Here is a 23,183-nt window from a genome sequence, read left to right as displayed (position 1 = left end):
TCAGCACTGCGCGCATACATGGCATACATTTATATTGCTTGTCTTCAAATTTTTTTTAACGTATTTTCATGACAATAAATGATTATGTTTGACGAGTGTTGCTTTTTCAAAGGCTTGTTATAAACGACTCAAACTAACAGTGATTTCAGATTGATTACTGATAAAAAGTCATAGTACATTAAAAAGCTGTGCACAATATCGTATACAGCTGTGCGATTCAAAGTAGTTATCGGCCAGGTATTAACAGTGTATATCGGCATTTGTCATCACATCCCTACCACTGATAATGTAGTTATGTATATTATATTGCATTTCTGTCAAGAGATGCTTCTAAAAGTTACACATTGCACCTTTAATAACAAAAACATGGATGTAATAACAGCTGCACTCTTTCAAATACAGGTGCAGCCTCATAACAACCTTGGAAAGGTTGTACTGTAGTTCACATAAGCTCTATTGGCTTTTGTTAGCCTTGAAGTGGTAATGATTTCTAAGAATCTAAGAGAGTTGTATCAAGTATTTTTCTTCTGCTCCAAGGCTGCACATGTCATTCACACTTAACCGCTGACGCACATAAACAGCCATACAGAGTCAGAAGAACAAATTAACCCTTTATCAATCAATATCAAGTTTTTTCAGATGGTTTCCTTGCTATTCAGTGGGCAGCGCAAGTTGTCTCTTGTATTGCAAACAGATAATCATACACAAGATTTGCTGTTTACTAAACTAAACAGCTTTAGCAAAAGATCTATTGCAATGTTATAAACGATAAATGTATAGCATATGCCATTGGTTTCACTCAAGCACTGAAATGCCTATAAAAAAACAATACTTTAATAAAACTCAAAGAACAGCCTCACAGTCACATGAGAGAAAAGAAGAAAATGCTAGAAAAGTGAACAAAATTAGGAGAGCACATAAGCAGGAGAACAGGAACATTTAGACAGATGAGTCTGCAGCTGTGTCTCTGCTTGTCTAGAGCCCCTCCTCTCTCTCTCTCTCTCTCTCTCTCTGTTATTGGTCTGTGCTTCTGTGACAGCTGCTCCACTACTGCTCTCACCTCTTCTGCTGCATCCCTCCATTCACACTAAGCGAGGGGCAGAGCGTTTATGTGTGTAAGTGTGTGTGAGAAAGAGAGAGAGAGAGAGAGAGAGAGAGAGAGAGAGAGGGGATCACCTCTTCTGCTGCAGAGCTCCATGCAGTTGTTCCTGTCTGTCTTTGAGTTGACTCTGCAGGTGCCCGATCTCTCGCTGATAACTCGCAGCTTTCCCTGCAAAGTCCTCCTCTTGTTCGCGGAGACGGCGACCCAGCACACCAACGTTCACTGCCGCTTGCCGCTTGTACACCTAGGGCAGCGGAGAGAGAGATGAAAACAGTTGCGGTGGGAAGCGCTGAGGAACAGTGGAATATCACTTAAACAACAAACAAACAAACAATCAAAGGACAATAACCCTGGAGGAGTCAGAGCCAGAGACCACACAGCACGGTAAAGACTACATTATGGGCTTGTGTAGACAGGGTGAAACATGTATGTGAGTTTTTTTATCTGTCTAACCAATGCATGACAAGTGACACTCACACAGGTAATACAACTATGCGTGAATATATGGTTATCAGCCGTTATGCAGAAATATTATGGATCCAGCTTTTAAGATCAAGTAAACCTATCAAATAAAAAGTGTACGTTTAACAGTTTAAAGGTCAATCCTGCCGAACCATGCGTGTGTTAATGTAGACGTATGATGTGGAGTCCTCAACACATTATAGTGTGTTAAGTGATATTGCAGTGATTTGCTCAAACGCAGACACAGGGCAGCTGTGACTGAGCGAGGAACAGATGTTGGGCTGTCTGCCGCCAAAACAGATGTGAGCTGTTTAGATAAACAAACACGCATACATTTGCGCAGCTTCTGTGTTTTCCAGAGAGAGACAGCCTGTTGATGTAACTCATAGTCATATAGGCAATTACAGCTGCATGAGTAGACGCGAGAAGTCAGATATGTTCAGATCATAAATACACCAGGGAAGATGTGACCCAAGTTAGAATACATTAAATATTAAGAAAAAGTAAAAGATGAAGAATAGATGTTAAGCGTGCAAAATGTAAGAAATACAGTGAGAGTTTTTTATCTTTGTTACTGATTAAGACTCAGAGGGAGGAATGCACGAACGTACGCCTAACAATAACCATGATGACAGTTTTTTTATATGTGCATATAGACATGCAAACATTTTCTCTATCTCTTTTATTTCTCTTTAAGATGCCTTGTGATTAATAGAAGATGAATAGTACAGGGAATAAGCACGCAGAGAGAAAAAGATTTATGTGTGTGGCAGAGAGTGTCTTGACTGTACTCAGTGGGGTAGTAAAGCACATAGGTCCAATCTTTGTCTCACACATTGTTGATCAATAACACTCCACACAAACAAGTCTCAGTCAACAGCTCTTTCTGTATGTGTGTGTTTGAGCATTCAATTACTGCTATCCTGTCTGTCTCTCTCTATGCCTCTCTCTTTTTGTCTAAAGCATAAGTGAGACTCGGGAGTGTATGAAAGGTATTAGTGGTGGTGTGGTCAGGTCAACGAGACTCTGAGAAGCCACCAGACAAGCCACAGAACTAATATGGTGTGCCAATGATACTTTTCTTTCAGTGGGCTGTAATAAGTGATGTGCACATTTATGAAGGTGGTGCTAATCTAGTTATTTAAGTTTAAAAGCAGCTGTATTGTTTTAAGCTATGCCTTTTCTCACTTGAAAAACATGGGTCAATTAGAGATTCTAAAGAAGTTTAATATCTAACCAGTAAATGGATGGTGTTGTCTGAGTAATGTTTTTTGTCTTTGGAGTGCCCTTTCTGTCCATTTGGACCATAGACTGTAAAAAAAGATGGCACCGCCCATTCGCTCTCTTCCATTGGTGAAAAGTGAAGCCGCCAGTGTCCCGATACGGCGCTGACGTCTTGAGTTTGTGCAGTAGGGATTTCGGGACCAGTCCTGCACAGTAGTGAGCAGGAAGTAAAGCCCTGAAATCAAGGCCCCGCCCTTGCTCTCGCAAAATGCACATATCACAGCTGTCAATCATGTTGTGACACCACCATTTTTATAGCATTAACTAACTAAAAACAAACACCTGAATTTACATCAGCGTGATAAATACTACAGTAAATGACAGGAACCAGCTTCGGAATAAAGATAATTGAAGTGTAATTAAATTGTTTAGTTGGTCTCAAGTCCCATTGCATAACATGGGGAAGGCGGGGTTTACTGGGACCATTCACTGGGGGGCGATCGAGACGTTTTGGCTTCACATTTCAGGGCTTGTGCGGCACGCTTGATTTGGACTCCATGCTTTCCATGATGGAGCTTGTCCTAACAAACTCAATGTTCCTGAAGTATCGTAATGATGTGCCAAAACTGGTGTTGTTAAAAATGAATACTTGTAGTCTTATTCTAAGAGGCAGTTAGGCTCAAGAGAGGCACCAGGTGATTCCAACAATGCAGTTTAAAGAAAATGTACAGAATACAATGGGAAACTGTCAAGAGTAATTGAACCAAGTCTAAATATTGGTTTGTTCTTTCTATTTGGATGGCCATGCTTTTTGGTGTGCCAAACACATCTGAAGGTTGTTGTGTTCTGTATTTGGATTTCCTGTTTAACTTTTTATCTTGTTTTTTCCAAGAAAGAAGAACTATTATGTTTAACCTCTTAAGACCCGAGCTTTGGTTTGTCTTTTTTCAGATTTCTTCCAGCTATTTTGAGGTTAGGAAGAAAAGAACCAAATATTTTTTTTTTAACATGAAGCAGAGTAATTGTCCATGTTTGTAATGTGTACAACAGGTTCCAGTTACACAGAATTGATTATTATGGTGCAAACAACAAAAAAGCATGTCTTAGACACTTAATGATAAAGACAAGTATGGCAATATTCATCGATTTTACAAGACATCACAGTGGAGCGGGCGCCATTTGTAGGAGCGCATTGCAACATCCTTCTTTGGGTTGTGTTAAATTAATGAATTGCTGCCATCAAGAGGTTATACAGCTGTCTGTATTTACATTATATAGCTGAATTATGTTATGTTGCTTCAGTACAGAGTTAGAATTCTAATGTACTTTCCATTACATAAATGTGTCCTGATCTGATCCTTTTAGAATTACTGCACTTAATCATCACATTGAACACTGTGAGAAGTAAAATTGCTCTACTTAAAATACTTATTCACCTAAAGTGAGAAAATCGAAGTTAACACAGTGAACACAGACCAGTGCTAAACAGCAAATCTGCCACAAATCTGCTATGACATGACATTTGTTATTGTAAATACTGACTTCAGCCTAGACTGAAAAATTTATTGATCTGTTTGAAAAAAAAAAACATGGCGTAAAAACAGAAAGATTTCAGGTTTCTCAATTTTACCACATGAACCAAACTGTTATAAATGTAAAAAAAATATACAGTTTTGTATAAAATGTGTTTTTTAGATAAACACAAACAACATTTTCTGTCAAGCTAGCTAACGTTAAAACTTGCCCATTTTGCATGAGTATAGATGGTTTATTAGACACATACACATTGACACGGTTACGCGCTTGGCCTGAAGTTAACTTCCGGTCTATGCTTGTTTATCGGTCTGGCTATTGGAGAACCTGATCTATGGAACAAATACATTGTCGAAAATTAACATGTTTCCTGAAGACAAGGGGATAAGAAGAACATGGATCACTGCTGTGCAGGTGATCTGTTGTTAACATACATTTATTTTACATAGTAACTTTACCTCAGTGTAGTAGCTGAAACGCTTTAGCTATGATTTGAACTAAGGTAATTTACTTGTTATCAGACATCTATCTACTCTAGAGTGACTCTGTTGTTATTGATCCTTTGCAGAAGTCTACCGGAAGTTAAGTTTGTTTATGTCGTTGCGGCTGAAACAGAGGATACAGACATATTTACAGAATTTACAGAAAATACACAAGACATAAGAAAATAATTATTAAATAAATATGTATATCATAAATAATTATAATAACAAATTAATTATTAAACATTGATTATAAAATACATGCACCTTATATTCTGTACATAAACTAAGAAAAAATATAAAACATGCTTTCATGTTTAGTTCAGTGAATTTTATCAATTAACAAAATACCGTATGCATCTAAAATAGTGTCTTTAATTGTGGGTGTAGGATTTAGACGACAGCGCTTTGCATCAGCCATGCAAAGGTCATCAAAATGGCAACATAACAAAAAAAGTCACATGCCTGAAACCCATGAATAGGTAAGCCCAGTTTTGAGATAAAGCACATACATAAAGAATGACAGACATCTGTGTATTATGATTGAATGAACGCTTCTTTTGTAACCACAGTGGTTGCTTGGAAACTCCTGATATCGGAAAAGTTTTCATTTTACTTCATTAATCTCAATGCAGGCTGAGCTGAAGAATGAGATGCAGAATTTTAATTCCTTTATATTTTCCCATTTTTTAACAGCATTCTTTTATGGCTATAACCTTGGCAAGAAGCAATGTAATGTCCATAGTATTTAGTAATGTCTGTACTATTTAGTAATGTTCGCAATATTTGTTTTTAGTAAGAGCAATTTAGTATTCCCAGTTTACCTAATCTCAATGTCTTTGGATTGTGGGTAAACTGGAGAAAGACCACCATACAAAACTAAAAGCCCAGCCAGGACCCAACTTCAGAGCATTGCACTAGGAATATTGAATGAATAGATTGTAAAATGCAACAGATATTAACGCAGTTAGAATTATATTATACAATATCTATGACATTGTAAATTTCATATTCACAGCTTGCAAGGACAAAGATACAAAATTGAGCTTGCCAAATTGATGCACTAAAAAACACATTTCAGTACTAACAGATTGTTTTGAGGCAGCATATTGTTTGGGATAGTGAGCACAGCTGTTGTTTTAGGAAAAATTTCCTAAAGCATGCATAAGGACAAAGTGTCTGATAGCCACTTCAGCTTGTAGCATTACATTACTAGGCTCAAACAACAGTTATTAAGTTTGGATACCCACTTATTCATTATTTTATTACTACTATCAATATATCAATAAATACATAAATAATAATCAAGAAACTGCTTTTAAAACAACACAAAATGATTCAACTGTGTTATACACAGCAATTATTTGGTGGCCTAAAATATAAAACTATATTATGTAGTAATGACAAGCGTTCAGGCATTAACCTTTACATCTAAAGGTTTTAAAGACCACATAAAATAATTTCAAACTTGTCAAACTTGTGTTTGGGGTTGTTCATATCTAATATATTAAGTGGTAGTGTACATGTTCACTATATACAGCTGGAGACTGTCAGAGGCAAGCATATTTATAAAGGTACTTGAGATTAATGAAGCTGCTGCAGTAAATCGACTGTTAAGAGATGCTTAGATCAGCAGCAGATATTTCATCAATCATCAGCTCCACAATGTGTGATTTGAGTCTTGACATTTACTAGGAGGCTGTGAAAGTCCTAGAGTTTGAAGAAACCAAACCATGTGGTGTTTTTGAGAGGTCTTCACCTATATTTCAATGCCATTATGTATCCCTATGCTGGGGAAATGTAGGGCAGATTGATGTCAATGAAATGAGATTTAGAATAGTAAAACTGGGTAGGCTATATTTAGAAGATCCTAAGATTTGAACATTTCAAAGACAGCGAGTGTTGGGTAAAGGTTTTCTTAGAAAATGAAGATCTCGTGTCATCATAACCAGAGATAGAAACCCCAATCTATTTATAGCCTTGAGCAGAGAGGGCTTGATTAGATCCTAAAAATCCCATAGTGCCAAGTGACGTATTATGGTGCCTGCTCTGTATGATGATTTCAGAGAATCATTAAATAACTAACAATGCCTCATGTACAGAAATGTTGAGATTCTGAAGAACAAATTAATCTTAACTTAGAACTTAAGAGGCATGTATTATGCAAAATTCACTTTTACAAGGTGTTTGGACATAAATGTGTGTTGGCAGTGTGTGAACACAACTACCCTACAACTGAAAAAATCCACACACAATTAAAGCACTCTCATTAGACATGCCGTTTTGATTCCCTTGTTAGTGTGACCTCACACTGACAAAGCCTCTCCTACAGCCACTGACTTGCAGTCCTGCGTTACTATAGTTTCTTTTTACATTGCCAATAATATCTCAATAGTGAAATACTAGTGTTTCAGACTGTATTCACAGGAATCAGATCTATTTGAACTGAAAGCCTCACTGTCTCTTTTAGTAAGGGAATGAGCAGCAGTAGCTCATTTGCATTTAAAGGTGGAGACATAAAACAGCGTGTTTTTGCTCCCACCCAAATGGGGGCATTTTGGACATGCTATAATAAATGATCTGTGGGGTATTTTGAGCTGAAACTTCACAAACACATTCTGGGCACACCTGAGACTTAAAGGGGTTGCACACCGGACGCGCAGCTCAGCGCCGAGTCGCGTCTAGGACAACTCGGATGTATCGTAAACCGGAGGTGCAATTTAAATAGCGCGAGATTAGTCAGATAGTGTCTACTTCAAAATGCAGCCAATGTTAATCATTAATGATTTGGGACAAATATGATGTTATTTAATGTTAAACTATGTGAGTGGCGCTCTGTGGTGCGACAGGGATTTGAGCATGTTCCTGAGTGGTAAGGGGGGGGGGGGAGGGGTCGCACACCGGACGCGCAGCGCTGTTCTAAAAAAAAAAAAAAAAATCTAACACATTGTTTTCTATGAGTATACACACACCAGCGCCGACAGGAGGCGCCTGTCTACGCCCAGCTACGACTCAGGAAGTTGCTCAAATCCCTGTCGTGCCACCAATACGCAGTCTTGTTTCACAGAATCCTAAACAACCCCAGATAAGGTGTGTGTGACATTTAGAGCGAAATTTTAAAGCATATTAGGAGCAGTCTGCTTTGCATCGCTCTGGTGTTGCTTTAATGTCATGCGCCAATCAATCAACGCAGTGTGCATGATTTTAAACACACCTAATAAGCCATAAACTCATAATTATAATGAACTCTATTGCGGATATCTTTCGGTTTTCCTTTAAACAATCACATCTTTTAATGACGCAATCATATTCGGGTACGGATTATAAAGTGTATTGTGAGTGTAGACCAGCAGAAGAACGGGGACAACCGCACTTGGGTACGGTTCGGTTAAGTATAATATGAGGGATAATATTATCTTGTAAAAATGGGCATAATAGGTGCCCTTTAAAATGATTGTGTGTCTATTTATAATGTATTGCACAAGGAACATAAGCGTGTATACATATTAAAGTGCAAGTGAACTGCAAATGACCTTGCCTCTAGAGATTACAGCATAACAAATGCAGGTTTTTAGAAACCTTGCCTCGATCTATTCCCAACCTCCCACACAGCATCCACTTAGAAACAAAACCTATACAGCTTTTTCCTCAAATCTTGGTAACAAAAGCATCTTTGAAGCCAAGAGCCTCGCTTACAGACTTGTGAGTTAGGTCTGCTGCAAACAACACACACACATACAGCCAACAGCCACTTCCCTTAGGGACTTGTTACTTACAAACAGGCTGAATACGGGATCTATGGCATCTTTACTCTGCCTGCACTGTTTGAGCAAGAAGTCTGAAGATTTTTAAGACTTACTGACACTCATTATAAGGTAGGAGATTACAGAGATCAGTGTATTAGATATCGCTGGAGACTACAGAAAGACAAACCTGAATTAATAATCTTATCCAGATTAAGTTTCGGCCATCTGGACTATATCCATCTAATCTGCAGGGTGTTGGAGGTTAAACTTTAATTCACTAAAATCCTTCAGGCTTGATGTATTATTCTAAACAAATACAGTACCTACAAAACTACCTGAGCCTAATGTGTATCTGTATTAGTTGGGCATGCGTGTGCAAGGAGTGAGTACTCGGGTTATATAATGCCTATATAACTAACAGGCAGACAGACACATAGGTAAACTGGTTAATAGGATGCAAAAATAAACACACACAGTACGAACAACTTGTTAATGCACCTGGAGCTTGCAGGGAATCTAACTGTCCCCCTTTACTGGTGATTCAGCAAAAAATAAGACATAGTCACTTACAGATTTAGGTAGTAAGAATGCATTTTATCTTACCTAAAGTGAATAAATCTCAAACATGTATTGCAATACTATTCTGAGCTTTATATAGCTATAATGTAAATTCTTTCCTAATATGCACAAATATAACCAACACATAAGTTATAACACATCACAGAAAAATACATTTAATCCCCTTTACAGGAGCTGATGAGAAACAAATGTTTCCCAGTGTTCACATAAGGATTTTTGTATGGTGCCAAATACATTTCTCCCTCTCGCTTCGTAACCATACAGAAATGATGACATGGTCCTAATCAATGCTTTGACATACTGTGCAGATCCAATTATTTTAGCTGGCAGAACAGATTAGCTGTGCAGACCTCCAGTCTGACTTTCAACAAGGCCAAACAGCAAACGCTCCTACTGACATATGCATAACTCTGCTTTCTGTAACCGCACTGATACTGGCCTGTCATTGTCTCTTTTATTTCATTTCCTTTTAATCTCTTTACAGACATTTAAAATACTTGAATCTCTTACTGTTCAGACCTTGAGGTGAGATGGGTTCAGTTAAGGAGTTAAGGCACAAGTACGTTGTTTAAAGGGACGTTGACTACTATAGTACACGGATGCGGTAGCTGTGCTGAAAAAGTAGATAAAGTAAAAAAAATTTTAAATAACTTTCTCTGTCTGTGTTGCTTCACTGCTGATTATACGTGCGTGAAAGGCGCGTGTGAAATTCTAGTAATTCGAGAAATTCACACGGAAATTCGCTTCATCGGAGGGGCTTCTGCGACTCCGCGGAGACCACGCCACTCTGCTCGCTTTCTGTAATCATGTCACTACTACAGCCATTGGTTAATGCGGTGCAGAAATCCGCCGAAGTTCAGATTTTTCAACTCGCGCGTTTCCCGCTGCAACGCTCAATTTGCGCCGCAGCATAATAATCTGCGTGTAATCGCGTCTTTGCATTGACTTAACATGTAAATCACCCGAGCTTGCCACCTCTACCGCGGCTGGTGTAAACGTAGCATTAGACTGCAACTCATGACCCGATTGGGACTTTTCAATGAAATCCAGCGTAAAAAACAAACACACATACATCTCCTTACATCCAAAAACACCTACTTTTGTGTCATTGTTGAGTCTTGATCTAAAACAAAGCTGTTGGGTGAAGTGATGCATGTGACTTAACGTCCTCGGTTCTTGCTCTCCCGAAAATTGACATGTGGGATTCTGTGGAAGTGCCCATAAAAAGAAGTGATACGTATGGCTTTCCCTGACACGTCAGCTGGACCGGTATTCGAAAAAAAACTTTCAAAATCTTGTACAAATCCTGGCAAAGTGCATTCGGCACAGAAATACTCGTAACAAGTCCAACTGATTATTTGACACTTTGCATTTGTTTAGCATGAGGAAACAACTTTTAAACTGTTTTAAAAAGTCAGAATGCATAAATGCCGACCTCAGAGCGAAACTATTTTTTTTAAAGTTGAAACATTTGTACATTTTTAAATTTTACATTCCCAATTCCCATAACCAATCCCTGTGTTAATCTATTAAGCCTTACATGTGTTTATAGTCAGGGTAGGTGGCTAAATGTGCAAAGAAAACAGGCAACACCTATACTGGCTGGAGATACAGGCCGAGAGAATATTGCTTGTTCAGCCAGACGTGACTTACAGTTAAAACATCTACAAAATTTTAATACACAAGATAAAGACTCTCAGAATTCATTTTTAATTGAAAGCTGTCATAGATTAATAACAGAGTTGGTGTATGCATTAATAAAATGAAAACTGTTGAGGGGTGCAAAATGATTGCTTAGAAATGTCTGCCACAGAGGTATGTGTATTATTATTATTAAAGTGATTCAAATACATCAGACTGTTTGCTGAAAAAGTAAAAGAAACCCAAAACATTTACTAACCTCTTGGTACATATCTCTCTGTATATGAACAAAACTGCTCAAAAGCAAATAACAACACTTCATCTTTTTGTTGTTTTTGTAGAAGACTAAACAAATGTGATTGTCAAATGTAATTTCCTGTACTGTAAAAAAGTGCAAGTAATAAAGATGTTAGATAGACATTAGTGTCTCTGCTCAGAAGAGTTACTGTCCAAACTAATGAGGTAAATGATCACGTTCAATAAAACGGATGCAGTATAACATTATTAGTAAACAAATGTTCGTATTAAATTTCGCAGTTATGAGAAGATGAGCTAAGACTTGTGTTTTATTGAGAATATGCACTAGACAAACGGCAATCAAATAGGCAATCATGTCATAATTGCTGAAAATACGGAGGTATAGGGTTTCGCAGACCCCCACCATTACCCCTTTTGGTTGAACCCTGTCAAAGCCAAATGCTCCAGATAATCAGTTTCATGTTGATGGCTCATATGGCTGAAGAAATTTATCTTGAATCGTTTGCTAGTTGTATAACAACATGCGAGTCCAGCTTTGTAAAACAGGCCTAGTAATGTAGAATTAAAGCACAGTCTTAAATACTAAAATATTAGCACAGCATCATGTGCCAACAGAGGATCCAGTGAGCTTCCCTTTTCAAATTTATCATCATCTATATCTTTATCATCTATATTATTAAAACGGTTAATCACTCACAGCCCCTCATTTTGTTTCCCACCAAAAAAACCTGTGCTAGTAATTGAATTGACAGCTTCTCAGGTCTCCAGAGAGCAAGTCGAGCGAGGCTAAATTTAAGAAGCTGAAGTGATTGCACTTGAAAGCAACTTAATGAATGCTGTGGGTGTTTGTGGATGTGATGAAAAGGACTCTGACTGATCTACGCAAGCTTTTGATCACACACTGTTAAACTTTGCTGTAACTTCTACAGTTATTTGCCACAAAATTCCCAAGAAAAATTCCATATTTTAATACAGTTTATTGCATATTGCATTATGGGCATTTTTTTATTTTACAGTAACATTGTACTTTGGGACATCTGTGGTATTAGTACTGTAGTGTCAGTACTGCAGTAAAAAAATAAGATGACCATGTATTTAGCATATTTATAACAATACAGAGTTTCTCCATTGCATTTGCCTTTGAATAAAATTCATCCGCAGAGGCAACCTTAAAAGCCATTTAAGGCTGAAATAGGTCTCTGAAGCATGGTTGCCATGTCTGAGGGCTCCCGCAAGATTGGACTACTTACTGTTGCTCTCAATCTTAAGGTAAGATGATTTTGCTTATGGAAACACTGTGCACACTAGTGCAGGACCAGAATATTTGATTACGGAAATATTTGTTTGATGAGTTGATATTCAAATTTCAATTTTGAGATTCTAATATTCCTTTTTGGCAACATTATTAGCGTTAATGCAGAGCCTCTAAGTGCGCTTTACGCTCCCGCTCTATAGATGGTGCCAAGACTGGTTTTCCACCAAACACCACGAGATTGCACCTCGTAAAGCGGACTTCCTGCTAGGTAGAGGTTCTGCATTAACACCAATAATGTTGTAAATTACATTCAATTTCTTGCAAAAAGTGACCAATTTGCTTCAAAAGAAGTCAAAATATGTCACCAGGAGTCATGGAGATTATATTGTATTATTGTTTGTATTGTATATATCTGCTTTTGAGCTCTCAAAGTGGCGGATTCATTGACTTGCATTATATGAGTACTGGGGTTTCTGCAAAATATCTTCTGTATTGTTCTAATGGTTCTAACATATGGCCTGAGGGCAAGTTAATAAACTTGATATTGAAAGTATTTTAAACTTTAATTTGTTTGTTAGAAAAATGTTAGGTTACCTTATTAAACCTATTGCTCTCTTAACAGACCTGTGTTTTGTATCACTAGTGCGTAAAGTAGGGTGTCGCTTCCGGTTCGTGCTGATCTGTAGTTTTTTAAAAGTTCACCCTTCACCACTTGGGTCTGCAGCAACACACCTGCCACGCTTGAAGTCCATAAGATAAACGATCCTCGACATAGTAAAAATGCAGACAGACAAACACACAGAGATTCCTATTCCTGCCTTTATTACTAGAGGTCTTTACAGGTCCACTTAGATCCGAAAACCCGAGGTCAGACCCAAGACCCGATCGAGTTCGGGTCCAAAAGTATCGCGTGTGCCTCCGACACGGGTCGGGTATAGTATTAGTATTAGTGGCATCGGGTCTCGGGTAGTTTAAAATTGTGTTTTTGCCAAACGGACCCGAAAACCCGAACTCTCTCGCGTGTGTGCGTCAATGTCCTTTTCAAACCTCTGTTTGCCAAGAGCACTTGTGACATTGTGTGGCTGGCGGTAGGTCAATTTTCGTTGAGACAGAGCTGTCAGTCAATTTTAAATGTACATTTTAGCGGTTACCTGGGTGTCGTCTTCAGATAACAAAGTAAAACAAATGGAGCAGCTCACCAAATTGGTTGCGAAACCAGTGGGGTTTCTTTCTGTCTGACTGCTGCGTGCGGGGCTGCAGACTGCACACTGTGCCGTTTACATTTGAGTCCAGTCAAGTAAAAAAATACCACTGGTTCAGGTCAGACTCAGGTCTAATTTTCTCGGTTCGGGTCTTTCTTTAAAAAAAAAAACAACGTATTTATGCACGTCGGGTTCGGATTTAAAGTAATACGGGTCATTTCGGGTCCATTTCTAGAACGCTAATATGTACTATGTATGTGCTTTAAAGCTAAAAAAAAAAATGGTATTCAGACCAGAACACTTTTTGACAGGAAATTGTGGATGATACGTAATATTGACTGTAAAATATGTATATTAGGTAAATAAGTGTTACTGGGCAGTATTGAGCCAGTTTTGATCGGCAATTGGGGTGGTTTTGTTACACAGACCTGGCAACCCTGCTTGGAAGCCTCCTCAGTTTGCTTGTTTGAGCAGTAGCAAGTTCACGTGCAAACTGCAAATTTAAAGTCACCGTTTGTCTACGCTTAAGGGGACTGACTAGAAAGTTAAGTAAAAGGTAAGAAGTGCATTCAAATTTCACCTTATGATAAAACCATGAAATAGTGTATTTAAAGGAAACCCCTTAAGTTTTAAAATAATTTTGACCGTTAATAGAAGCCATACATTTACTTTGTGTTGTCGTAGTTTAAAATGTTTTAAAATGTTGTGTTTGGTAGCTGTCACCTTTCCACTGCTTCTATAAAATAACATTTATCTCAACTATATCTGTTTTCAATAAAATATTACAAAACAATCTGAATAAATCAGGACAACAAGAGGCAAAACACTTAATGTGCATAGTTCAGGGAGTCTCTCGAAGTCGAGAATGACAAATCTTTGTGCAGTCATCTGTGGATTCTCATGTGGCTTTGAAGCCCAAGGACAAAAGTACAAAAACGGTTGAAAAGGGGACAAAGTTCGGCAGTATTTTGGGCAAAGGCAGCAGCTGCTCTGTGTCTACGCTCTCTTGCAGCTGCAAGATGGTGATGACAGTCCTCTTCAAATGAATTGTCTGCATTTTTAATTAAGGTGCCCCAGCCGCCCTTATCAAGGGCAGCAAACTCCAACTCCTTTAGATTCAAGTCAGCCCATTTCAGATGTAACTTAAGGTTATCTTTACAGTAAATCTTTTCTTTGGGCGCCCTCGATGTCTGGACCCAAGAATGCTTGCTTTGGCATCCTCCACGGGTCCATGCAGATAACATGGCCAGACCATTGGAGCTGCATTTTCAGAATCGTGGCTTCAATGCTTGTTGAGCCAGCTTTGTCCAGGTCTTCTTGGAAGGTAACTTTTTCGCAGCCATACAGAAGCGATGAGAGGACCACTTCTCTCTACACAATAAGCTTGGTAGATTGCCAGATGCCGCTATGTTATAGAACTTTGGAGTGCAGCCTCCCAAGACCTTAGCTAGCCTTTTGAACTTTGATATTGATCTCCTGGTCCAGGGATCAGGCTTCCCAGGTACTTGAAGATGGTGACATTTGAAAGCTAAGTGCCATCAATGGTGATGCTTGGCTGGTCTACACTACAGCTCTCCCTGGTGCAGCCTGGTAGCGAACTTCAGATTTGCTGAGGCTAATAGTTAAGCCAACGAGCTTTTTTGCTATAGAGAATCTGTCTACAATGGTCTGAAGATGGTTCTCTTGGTGTACCATGAGAGCACAGTGATCTGCAAAGAGAGCTTCTGTGATGAGCCTCTCTAGAGTCTTTGTTTTGGCAGCCAGGCGGCGGAGATCGAATATTAATCAGTCAAGGCGGTACCTGATAAACATGTCAAAGTTTAGGTCTCTCACAGTGTATAGCAGCACTTAGGTGAAAAACAGGTTAAAGAGAACCGGACCAAGGACTCAGGCTTGCTTCACGCAATATAATAAGACAATAATATTAACTCTTTCCCAACCAGTCTTTTTTTTTAAAAGTTGCCCACCAACTTATACAAATACTGTATATTAACATACAAACATATCAAATGAAAGAACAGGCCATCTGCTTTTAAACAAACAAAGAAACAAACAAACAAAACGGAAAAAAGTTTCATCCTACATTCATGTGTAGGTTTCTTCAAAAAAGCCACATTTTGTGCAAAAACCTGAAATAATAGCATTTCTGTAAAGGAATTTTGTTAGGGATCAGATTCAGAATTATTATTAAAACATACACAGAGTGTAAAATTAATTACATTTGTTTTTGCTTCAGCTTTTTTATAAATTGGGTAAAAGCGTAGTCACAGATTACCGTAAAAACTCGCCAGGAAAGCATCATTGGGTGGGAAATGTTTTCTTTTAATTGACAAGATATCTCGCCAATAGCGGGGAAAGAGTTAAACAATGACAAAATCCACTAAATCTCTTTAACCAAACATATTTTGTACAGACACTGCCTCTCTATCACCATCACGGTTTAAACTATAAAATTGCAGTTATTTGAGTAATTGTCTGTACATGCATTGTGCTTTGCCCCGCTACTATGCGAGGATAAATGTGATGTCTGTGATCACAGCATCAGAGCAGATCTGTCATTATACATCAATATGACAGTTAGAAGTACATCATAAAGTCATATAGCCAAAGAAAATGTAATCTAAACAAGTCATATATCTACTACGTTTGTTCTGATTAAAAAAAAAACATATTTTTTCCACATAAATGGTTCAACATAGATGCCTTACTTATTCAGAGGAAAATTCCATCTCTACATATCTTTGGTACAGCAATGTGTTAGCAGCGCAAAAGGTCACAGTTTGAACCCTGCACTGTAAAAAGATTCCGTAGAATTTACAGTATTACTGGCAGCTGGATGCCAGTAACTTACTGTAGATTTAAATTTATGTTAATTACCTGCAACAGTTTGTTCAAAGTTAAATGAAAATTAAACATTAGCAAGTCTGTATCTTTACAGAATAAAACTAAAATAACAGCCTCAAGCAAAGCATTCTGGGAAACAAAATCTGAAAGAAAAACCCAGAAAAAGGTTGATGAGGATTTTTGGTTCCCAGAATGCTTTGCATGAGGCTGTTATTTTATATTTTTATTCTGTAAGACAAAGACTTGTTAATGTTTAATGTTCATTTAACTTTGAACAAACTGTTGTCAGTAAATAACATAAATTTAAATTTACAGTAAGTTACTGGCATCCAGCTGCCAGTAATACTGTAATTTCTACGGAATCTTTTTACAGTGTGAGAACACCCGTTGAAAAAATGTATACTTTGATATGCACTGTATGTCAGTATGGATAAAAGCGTCTGCAAATCCAGAAATGTAAATGTACTTGAGTGATTTTACTTTAATAAAGATTTTTATTAAGACATATATATATATATATATATATATATATATATATATATATATATATATATATATATATATATATATATATATATATATATATTTTTTTTTTTTTTTTTTTTTTTTTTTTTTTTAAGGGGATTCCACAATTCATTTGGGTAGACGATTTTTGTGCCCATAAAATCAATTCAAACAGAAACCTAAACATGTAAATTAGATAAACTCATGAACTTTCTATAATTTTCCCTGTGATTTTTTTTTCAGATCAACTCTCAGCAGTACACCATTGCCAGCATTCCTGTCCAGAGTAATGTGTTTTTTCTGTTCTTTATTAAAATGCATTTTTAAAAATCAATATTGAGTTTTAATAACAATGTTAATAAAAATATTAAGAATATAAAAAAATACTGCTATACACTAATGTTGTTTATTTGGAATTCAGTAGCATTAAGTAGCATTATGCAACAAGATCATTATCATTAAACAAATTGTAATTACAGTACAGTTACTGTAATAAAACTAAGCTACAGTAACGACATTATACTGTACAAGGAAATTGTGGGAAGGGCATCACTGTGTAAAACACATCTACAGTTGTTTTACGGTAAAAAAACTCTTACAGTAACTTACTGGCAATAGTGCTGCCAGTAAGTTACAGCAAAATTAAAATACAACGAAAATTCTGACAGTGTACAAACACAGATTTGCATATCTCCAGGAATTGTAAAGGAGCAGTATGATTACTGCAAGTGCTAAATGCTTCGGAAATATGTGCTGTGTGTCTAAACCACAGCAGTGCTTTATCTCTGTAGAACCTGTAGACAGCTCACCATTAGCTGCTGTGTGCTTTGTCACTCAGTCTTCATAGAAAGGGCTTAAGCTAACAAAAATAAAAGAACCAAACTGTGCCCATATCTGTGCTGACAAAACAACCACACATTGGTGTGTGTCTGCTTTGCTGTGTGGAGGCAATAACAAAACACCATTTTATTTATTTGTTAACTCTCCAGTCTGAAAGGTTTAGAAACGCGTTCTTTCCTGTAAACTAAATAAATGTCACTGTTAGCGTAAGAAAAATGGTTGAATAGAAAACATTAAATCAATATACTTAAAGAGCAGCTAAATAATCCTCTTTGGGATTAGGTTTTGTGCCACTGAGGTAGGAGAAAGAAATTGTCACACATTTAGATTTATGCATCTGGCACACTTTGTCCAAAGTGACTTATAATATACAGATAAAATTAATAGCTAGAATTCAATGTGTGTTTCCTGGGACTGAACCCATAACCCATAACGCGATGCTCTTACAACTTCTATGTTCAGCTGTGAGCCTTTATGTAACGGATAATGGACTTCCACTTCAACTTCAATTTTATTTTGATAGCACATTTAAATTCATTGTATGTAACTGAAGGGGCTTATAACAACACGCTGCCTGTACATTATTCAGCTTATTACACGGCTATTTACCTCATAAGTAAGGTAAGGAACATTAAATATTGATTTGACAAATACTTTTTTTAACAAATGAAGACCTTCCATGAGAAAAACCTGTTTATTTTAAGTTTCAAGACGTGACTAGGGCTGGGATAAAATAGATTTTTCGATTAATCGTTTCTTTTTTTTACGTGGTCGATTCAAAATGGATTCTCAAAAGCCACAAATTGATTTTTTTTTTTTTGCATATGTATATCCGCAAACATTGAACGTAAGATTAACGTTAATCTAATAACTAGTCTTCTCCACTCGACTGTTCTGACTTTTTTCATCTTGCATCAAATTTTTTTTTATTGATTACCCTTGTAAACTTATGTTCACTGAGAATAGTAATCGAAAATCGAATCAATAGCTTGTGAATCGAAATCGAATCAATCTGGAGCATCTGAATCGATACCCAGCCATGACGTTCAAATGTCACAAACATGTTATTTGGTTCCACCATTTGTAAATATAATGTCATATATCTTATTAAAAGACATATTAAATTTTTGTGTAATATTAAACTGTACCTGTCAAAATTATATGCAGCATCCAGGTTACCATGTGTTATAAGTTTTGAGTGGTTGTTTATCTGGAAATAACAAACCTGCAAATGTCGCAACTGGCCAATCAGAATCAAGCATTCCAACAAGCCGTGTAAAAAAAAAATACAGATCAATTATTTCAATAACATTTTCTGCTGTGCTTTTAAGCCTAAAATCACTTAACATTAACAGATTGCTCCACTGAATTTGTCAACATTTTACTGTCCTGAGTAACATGAAATGGTTGACGTGACATTTATTATTGAAAGTCCACGACATTCATTAGGCCTCTATTTCAAAGCATTTGGTGATGAGATACAATTACAATGACGAAATTGGTTTTGTCCATTTAAGTTACAAATGAGCTTCTTATATTGGATTTGAAATGTAAAATAAGATGACCTTTCAGTAGAGACAGAGAAATTAGAGCACAGCAGTTTTCTGAAAATGCAAGTGAAAACTGCTTATGTGATTACTGCCAAGAGAAAGTGAATAAGAGACAGAAAGAGGAAACCCTATTTGACTCACAAATACAGTAGTACTTTTCCATGACGACATCAATCGTTGCTCTTAAGTGTTCTCAAACGTAGTAAAATCTATTTTTTAACACAGTTTAAGGCATTTGAAGGGTTTTTCCCACATACTAACAAAAGGCTTGTAGCATACAACATAACAGTGACTCTGTGTTAATCTGTAATCTTAAAAGGCTAAACTAATATAGCATGAACCAGCAATCCTGTCGCTTTGTTGTCCTTTATTTGACAGCCTGGCTATATTTCTTTATCCAGCAAACCAAAACAAGTTCTCTCGTTCCTCTCTGAAATACAATTATGCAGGGGTTTTGTTGTCATTAATAATAGAGAAAGGTCTGTGCGCCGGAGCAGCATGTTCTTTGCCCAAAGGCCTGCTATGTCATTACTACAACTATTGCATCTCTTCCTTCTGTATAACATGGTGACATCAGGGAGATGAAACTAGTTGACTTCCCAAGACAATGAAGCGAAAATCACCACAAATCTTTCTGTAATTTATCTCATAAACAGCAATTAACAAAGCAGTCTAATTAAATCCTTAGAGAGTTGACTGTGAGAAACACGTAGCACAGTAAGAAGCTTGTATGAAAACTTAATAGCACTGGTTCACTGATTGGCTTTACTACATCTGATTTTCTTATGTAATGGTGTTTGTGTTTTTGTGTCTTTAGTAATAATACCTAAATATTTTACCTCATTTTTTAAAGGAATATTAAATAATTGAGATTCAGTCCGATTATGCACTGCCATCAACTCACACTTTTTTAAATTTAACCAAACCAGAAGCTTTGGAAAAATGTGACACTAAATTAATAGCAGCTGGGATCTGCTCTGCATCCTTAAGAAACAGAGTAGTATCGTCTGCTAGTTGACTTATTAATAGCTGACTCCCCAAAACATTTAGCAGCTGAATATCTTTACTATTTTTCACGTAATTTTATTGATTTTGATGTTATGAATGGCACACTTAAATTGAGATGGCTGTAAGCTTTCCTTAGGAATAATCATTCTGTTTGCTCTAGTTTTTCTTCAAAAATCTTTGATTCTTTTGGGGGCATTGATTTTCTTTTGAGATGTGATTTTGAGCCATCAAATCTAAAGTGTAAATTATCTTCTTAGTCAGGTATTATTGTATTGGAAACTGATATACAAACAAATTTTTCCCCCACATAGTTGTTCTTTGTGGAATAATAAGTGTATCCTTATTAATAGGAAATCAGTGTTCTTTCAGGACTGGATAGATAAAGGTGTCTGGTCCATTGTACACATTATCTAAGCATGTCTGGCTTTAATTTTTACAGAGGAGGGCTGCAAGATTAAAGTTTTAAGAACATTGGTAAAATATGGAGGCTTTCCCTTGTAAAGTTAAAAAGAGACCTCTTATATTTGATTTCCCGAAAGACAAACTATAAAATATTTGTCTTTTTCTTTGAATTATGATCATGGATTCTTGGTGAACAATGTTGTGCTGTTGGCCAATTACTTAATACACAAATGCAGATTCTTTAAGAATCCTCCCACATTCATACTTTTCCATAAAGATTTGATAATCTTCTTCAAGTCGTTAAGACTTGTGCACTGAAAAAAATTATTCATTCAATTTACTAAATTTTTTAAGGTAAGTGGTTGCAATCAATTTATTTAAGCTACATTTAAACAAATTTTTCATTATTTCATTTTACGTTACTAATCTTTTTTTGTTTAATTGTAGCTTAAATAAATTGATTGCAACCACTTACCTTAAAAAAATTGAGTAAATTGAATGAATCATTTTTTTTTAGTGTGTATAACAAAAAAGCCCTTAAATTGTATAATCTTCTTAAGGTATTTTTTGATGATAACCCCCTTGTGTACATTTTTTATTTATTTATATTTTTTAATTTTGTATTTATTTTCTTTGTGTTACCTAGGTTTATGATGTTTACTTATATTTTATGTTGCTATTTGGACTTCTTTGTAAACTATTAAGATTTGTATCTTGAATATTGTTTGGTTTTTTGTATGGTTCTTAGAGCAATAAAAAAAATGGCAAAAAAAAAAACTTAATAGAACTGGTGTTAGAGTGACACTGCATTAATGCACGATTGCAAACAGTTTGAACCACTTTCAGTCTGAAATCTTTACAACACTTTTGTCATGATGTCAGTCATTCTTATTGCCAGCTTATTTTGGTTTAAAGGAGGTGATGTAAATCCTTTTAATGGTCATTCAAATTGTAACTTACTATTATGCAATGTTTAAAGATAAGATTGTAAGGAAAACACATACACAAAGCATCATAAATCCGCTTGTTAATATGTAGATTCTGAAATATGCCATAAGCTAATTCCTATACTGTATCATTCTAACTGTGCATGTTGTCGTATTTTGTGTGAAACTCATATGCGTAAATCCTGTTCCTGTTTCCTAGAGCATGAGGCCATGATGAGCTGTGCTCAGGCTGGATCGGAGGACATCTCTGCCAATGCCAGTGCTGATGTTAACACCAGCCTCAACGGCACCACCAACGATGAGCTGGAGTGCAAAATCTGCTACCAGCGATTTAATGCGCACAGCCGCAGGCCCAAGATTCTGGACTGCCTGCACCGCGTGTGTGCCAGATGCCTCAATAAAATCCTGGACATGGGCGATGGCTCCAGCTCCATCAGCTGCCCGTTCTGCCGTCACGAAACACAGGTAAGCGAGTTCGAAGTGGCCGGACTCCCAGATGACTCAAACATCATGTCCCGTCTGGCGGTGCGGGACAAGTCGTGGAGCTCGGACCACAGTAAGGAGGTAGTGCTGACACCCAAGAGCCTTTCCTCCAATGAGAGCCCCTCCCACGACTCTTCAAACTGTCTGGTCATCACTATAATGGAGGTACAGCGGGACCAGCAACGTTCGCCCAGCCAAAATGGTAGTTCTGATTACTACGGCGACCACAGTCAAGACTCTGTCTCTGTAGCATCCAACAGTGGCACGGTGGACCAAGACGCACTTTCCAAGTTCTGTAATCATGTGCCGCGGGTCCTGGTGTGGCTGTTGGGATTTTTCTACTTTGGTTCGTTGCCGCTTGGCATCTACTTGCTAGTGATTCAGAGAGTGACTCTGGGAATTGTGTGTGTGAGCTTGGTGCCGTCAAGTCTCACAGTCTGTCTGGTCTACGGCTTTTGCCAGTGTCTGTGCCAGGGCATGTGCGATTGCTCCAACAGGGGGTGACTGGAATGAAGTACACCAATGAAAAACCACAAGCTTCTTCATCTTACCACACTGAGAGGAGATAAGAAAAAACACTCTACATCAGAATAGTCCCTGAAACTCCTTGCTCCGAAATGCAAGTGGTGCAATCTGGCTTTAAAAGGGATGTGCACAAGCAGCTTTGAAAAGAGGATGGTCAATTATTAAATAGAAAGGTCAAACTGGAGGGCAAACTATTAGCTTAAACAGTCTCTGCACACACCCTTCAAGCTCAGACACTGGGAAGTAAACATCTGACCCAAAATATTTTCAATGGAGATCTGAATGTGAAACGCAGGTAAGAGTTTATCAAAGAAGAGTTGAAGGAAGCTTAATGTGTATTGCAAAGCAGAACAGATGGTCCATAAAAATAGTTTTACAGTGGATAATTCTCATTGCTATGAAATATACCACACATCCTGATTCACTCAGTCACCATAAGGCTCAATGAGCAGAACTGGTTTGAGACTGATCAAATGTGTCTGGTTAAAGACTGTTAGGTATTGCAAAATGAAGGTGTGGGAATCCATTAGGGTTAGAAGGAATTCAAATAAAAAGGTTTGAATCACATTGTTGTTCTGTCCATCTGTTTAAAAAGG

General features: G+C 37.2%; 2 protein-coding genes across 3 annotated transcripts in view; one reads left to right on the top strand and one right to left on the bottom strand.

Annotated features, from left to right (window-relative positions):
* cep89 (centrosomal protein 89) overlaps nt 1-23,183 on the bottom strand; it is a 66,133-nt gene that overhangs the window by 8,492 nt on the left and 34,458 nt on the right. For both annotated transcript variants that reach the window (XM_073812644.1, XM_065289522.1), the window contains exon 19: nt 1,177-1,346. In XM_073812644.1, coding sequence (XP_073668745.1) covers nt 1,177-1,346 — 170 coding nt within the window. The remainder of the gene's footprint in view (nt 1-1,176; nt 1,347-23,183) is intronic.
* Nucleotides 1,342-23,131, top strand: LOC135778878 (E3 ubiquitin-protein ligase RNF182). The gene is made up of 2 exons (XM_065289524.2): nt 1,342-1,486; nt 21,779-23,131. The coding sequence occupies exon 2, from the start codon at nt 21,790-21,792 to the stop codon at nt 22,564-22,566; it is 777 nt and encodes a 258-aa protein (XP_065145596.1). The 5' UTR covers nt 1,342-1,486; nt 21,779-21,789; the 3' UTR covers nt 22,567-23,131.

Source organism: Paramisgurnus dabryanus, chromosome 2 (genome assembly GCF_030506205.2).
Source record: "Paramisgurnus dabryanus chromosome 2, PD_genome_1.1, whole genome shotgun sequence".
Taxonomy (NCBI): domain Eukaryota; kingdom Metazoa; phylum Chordata; class Actinopteri; order Cypriniformes; family Cobitidae; genus Paramisgurnus; species Paramisgurnus dabryanus.
This window is presented reverse-complemented; position numbering and strand designations above follow the sequence as displayed.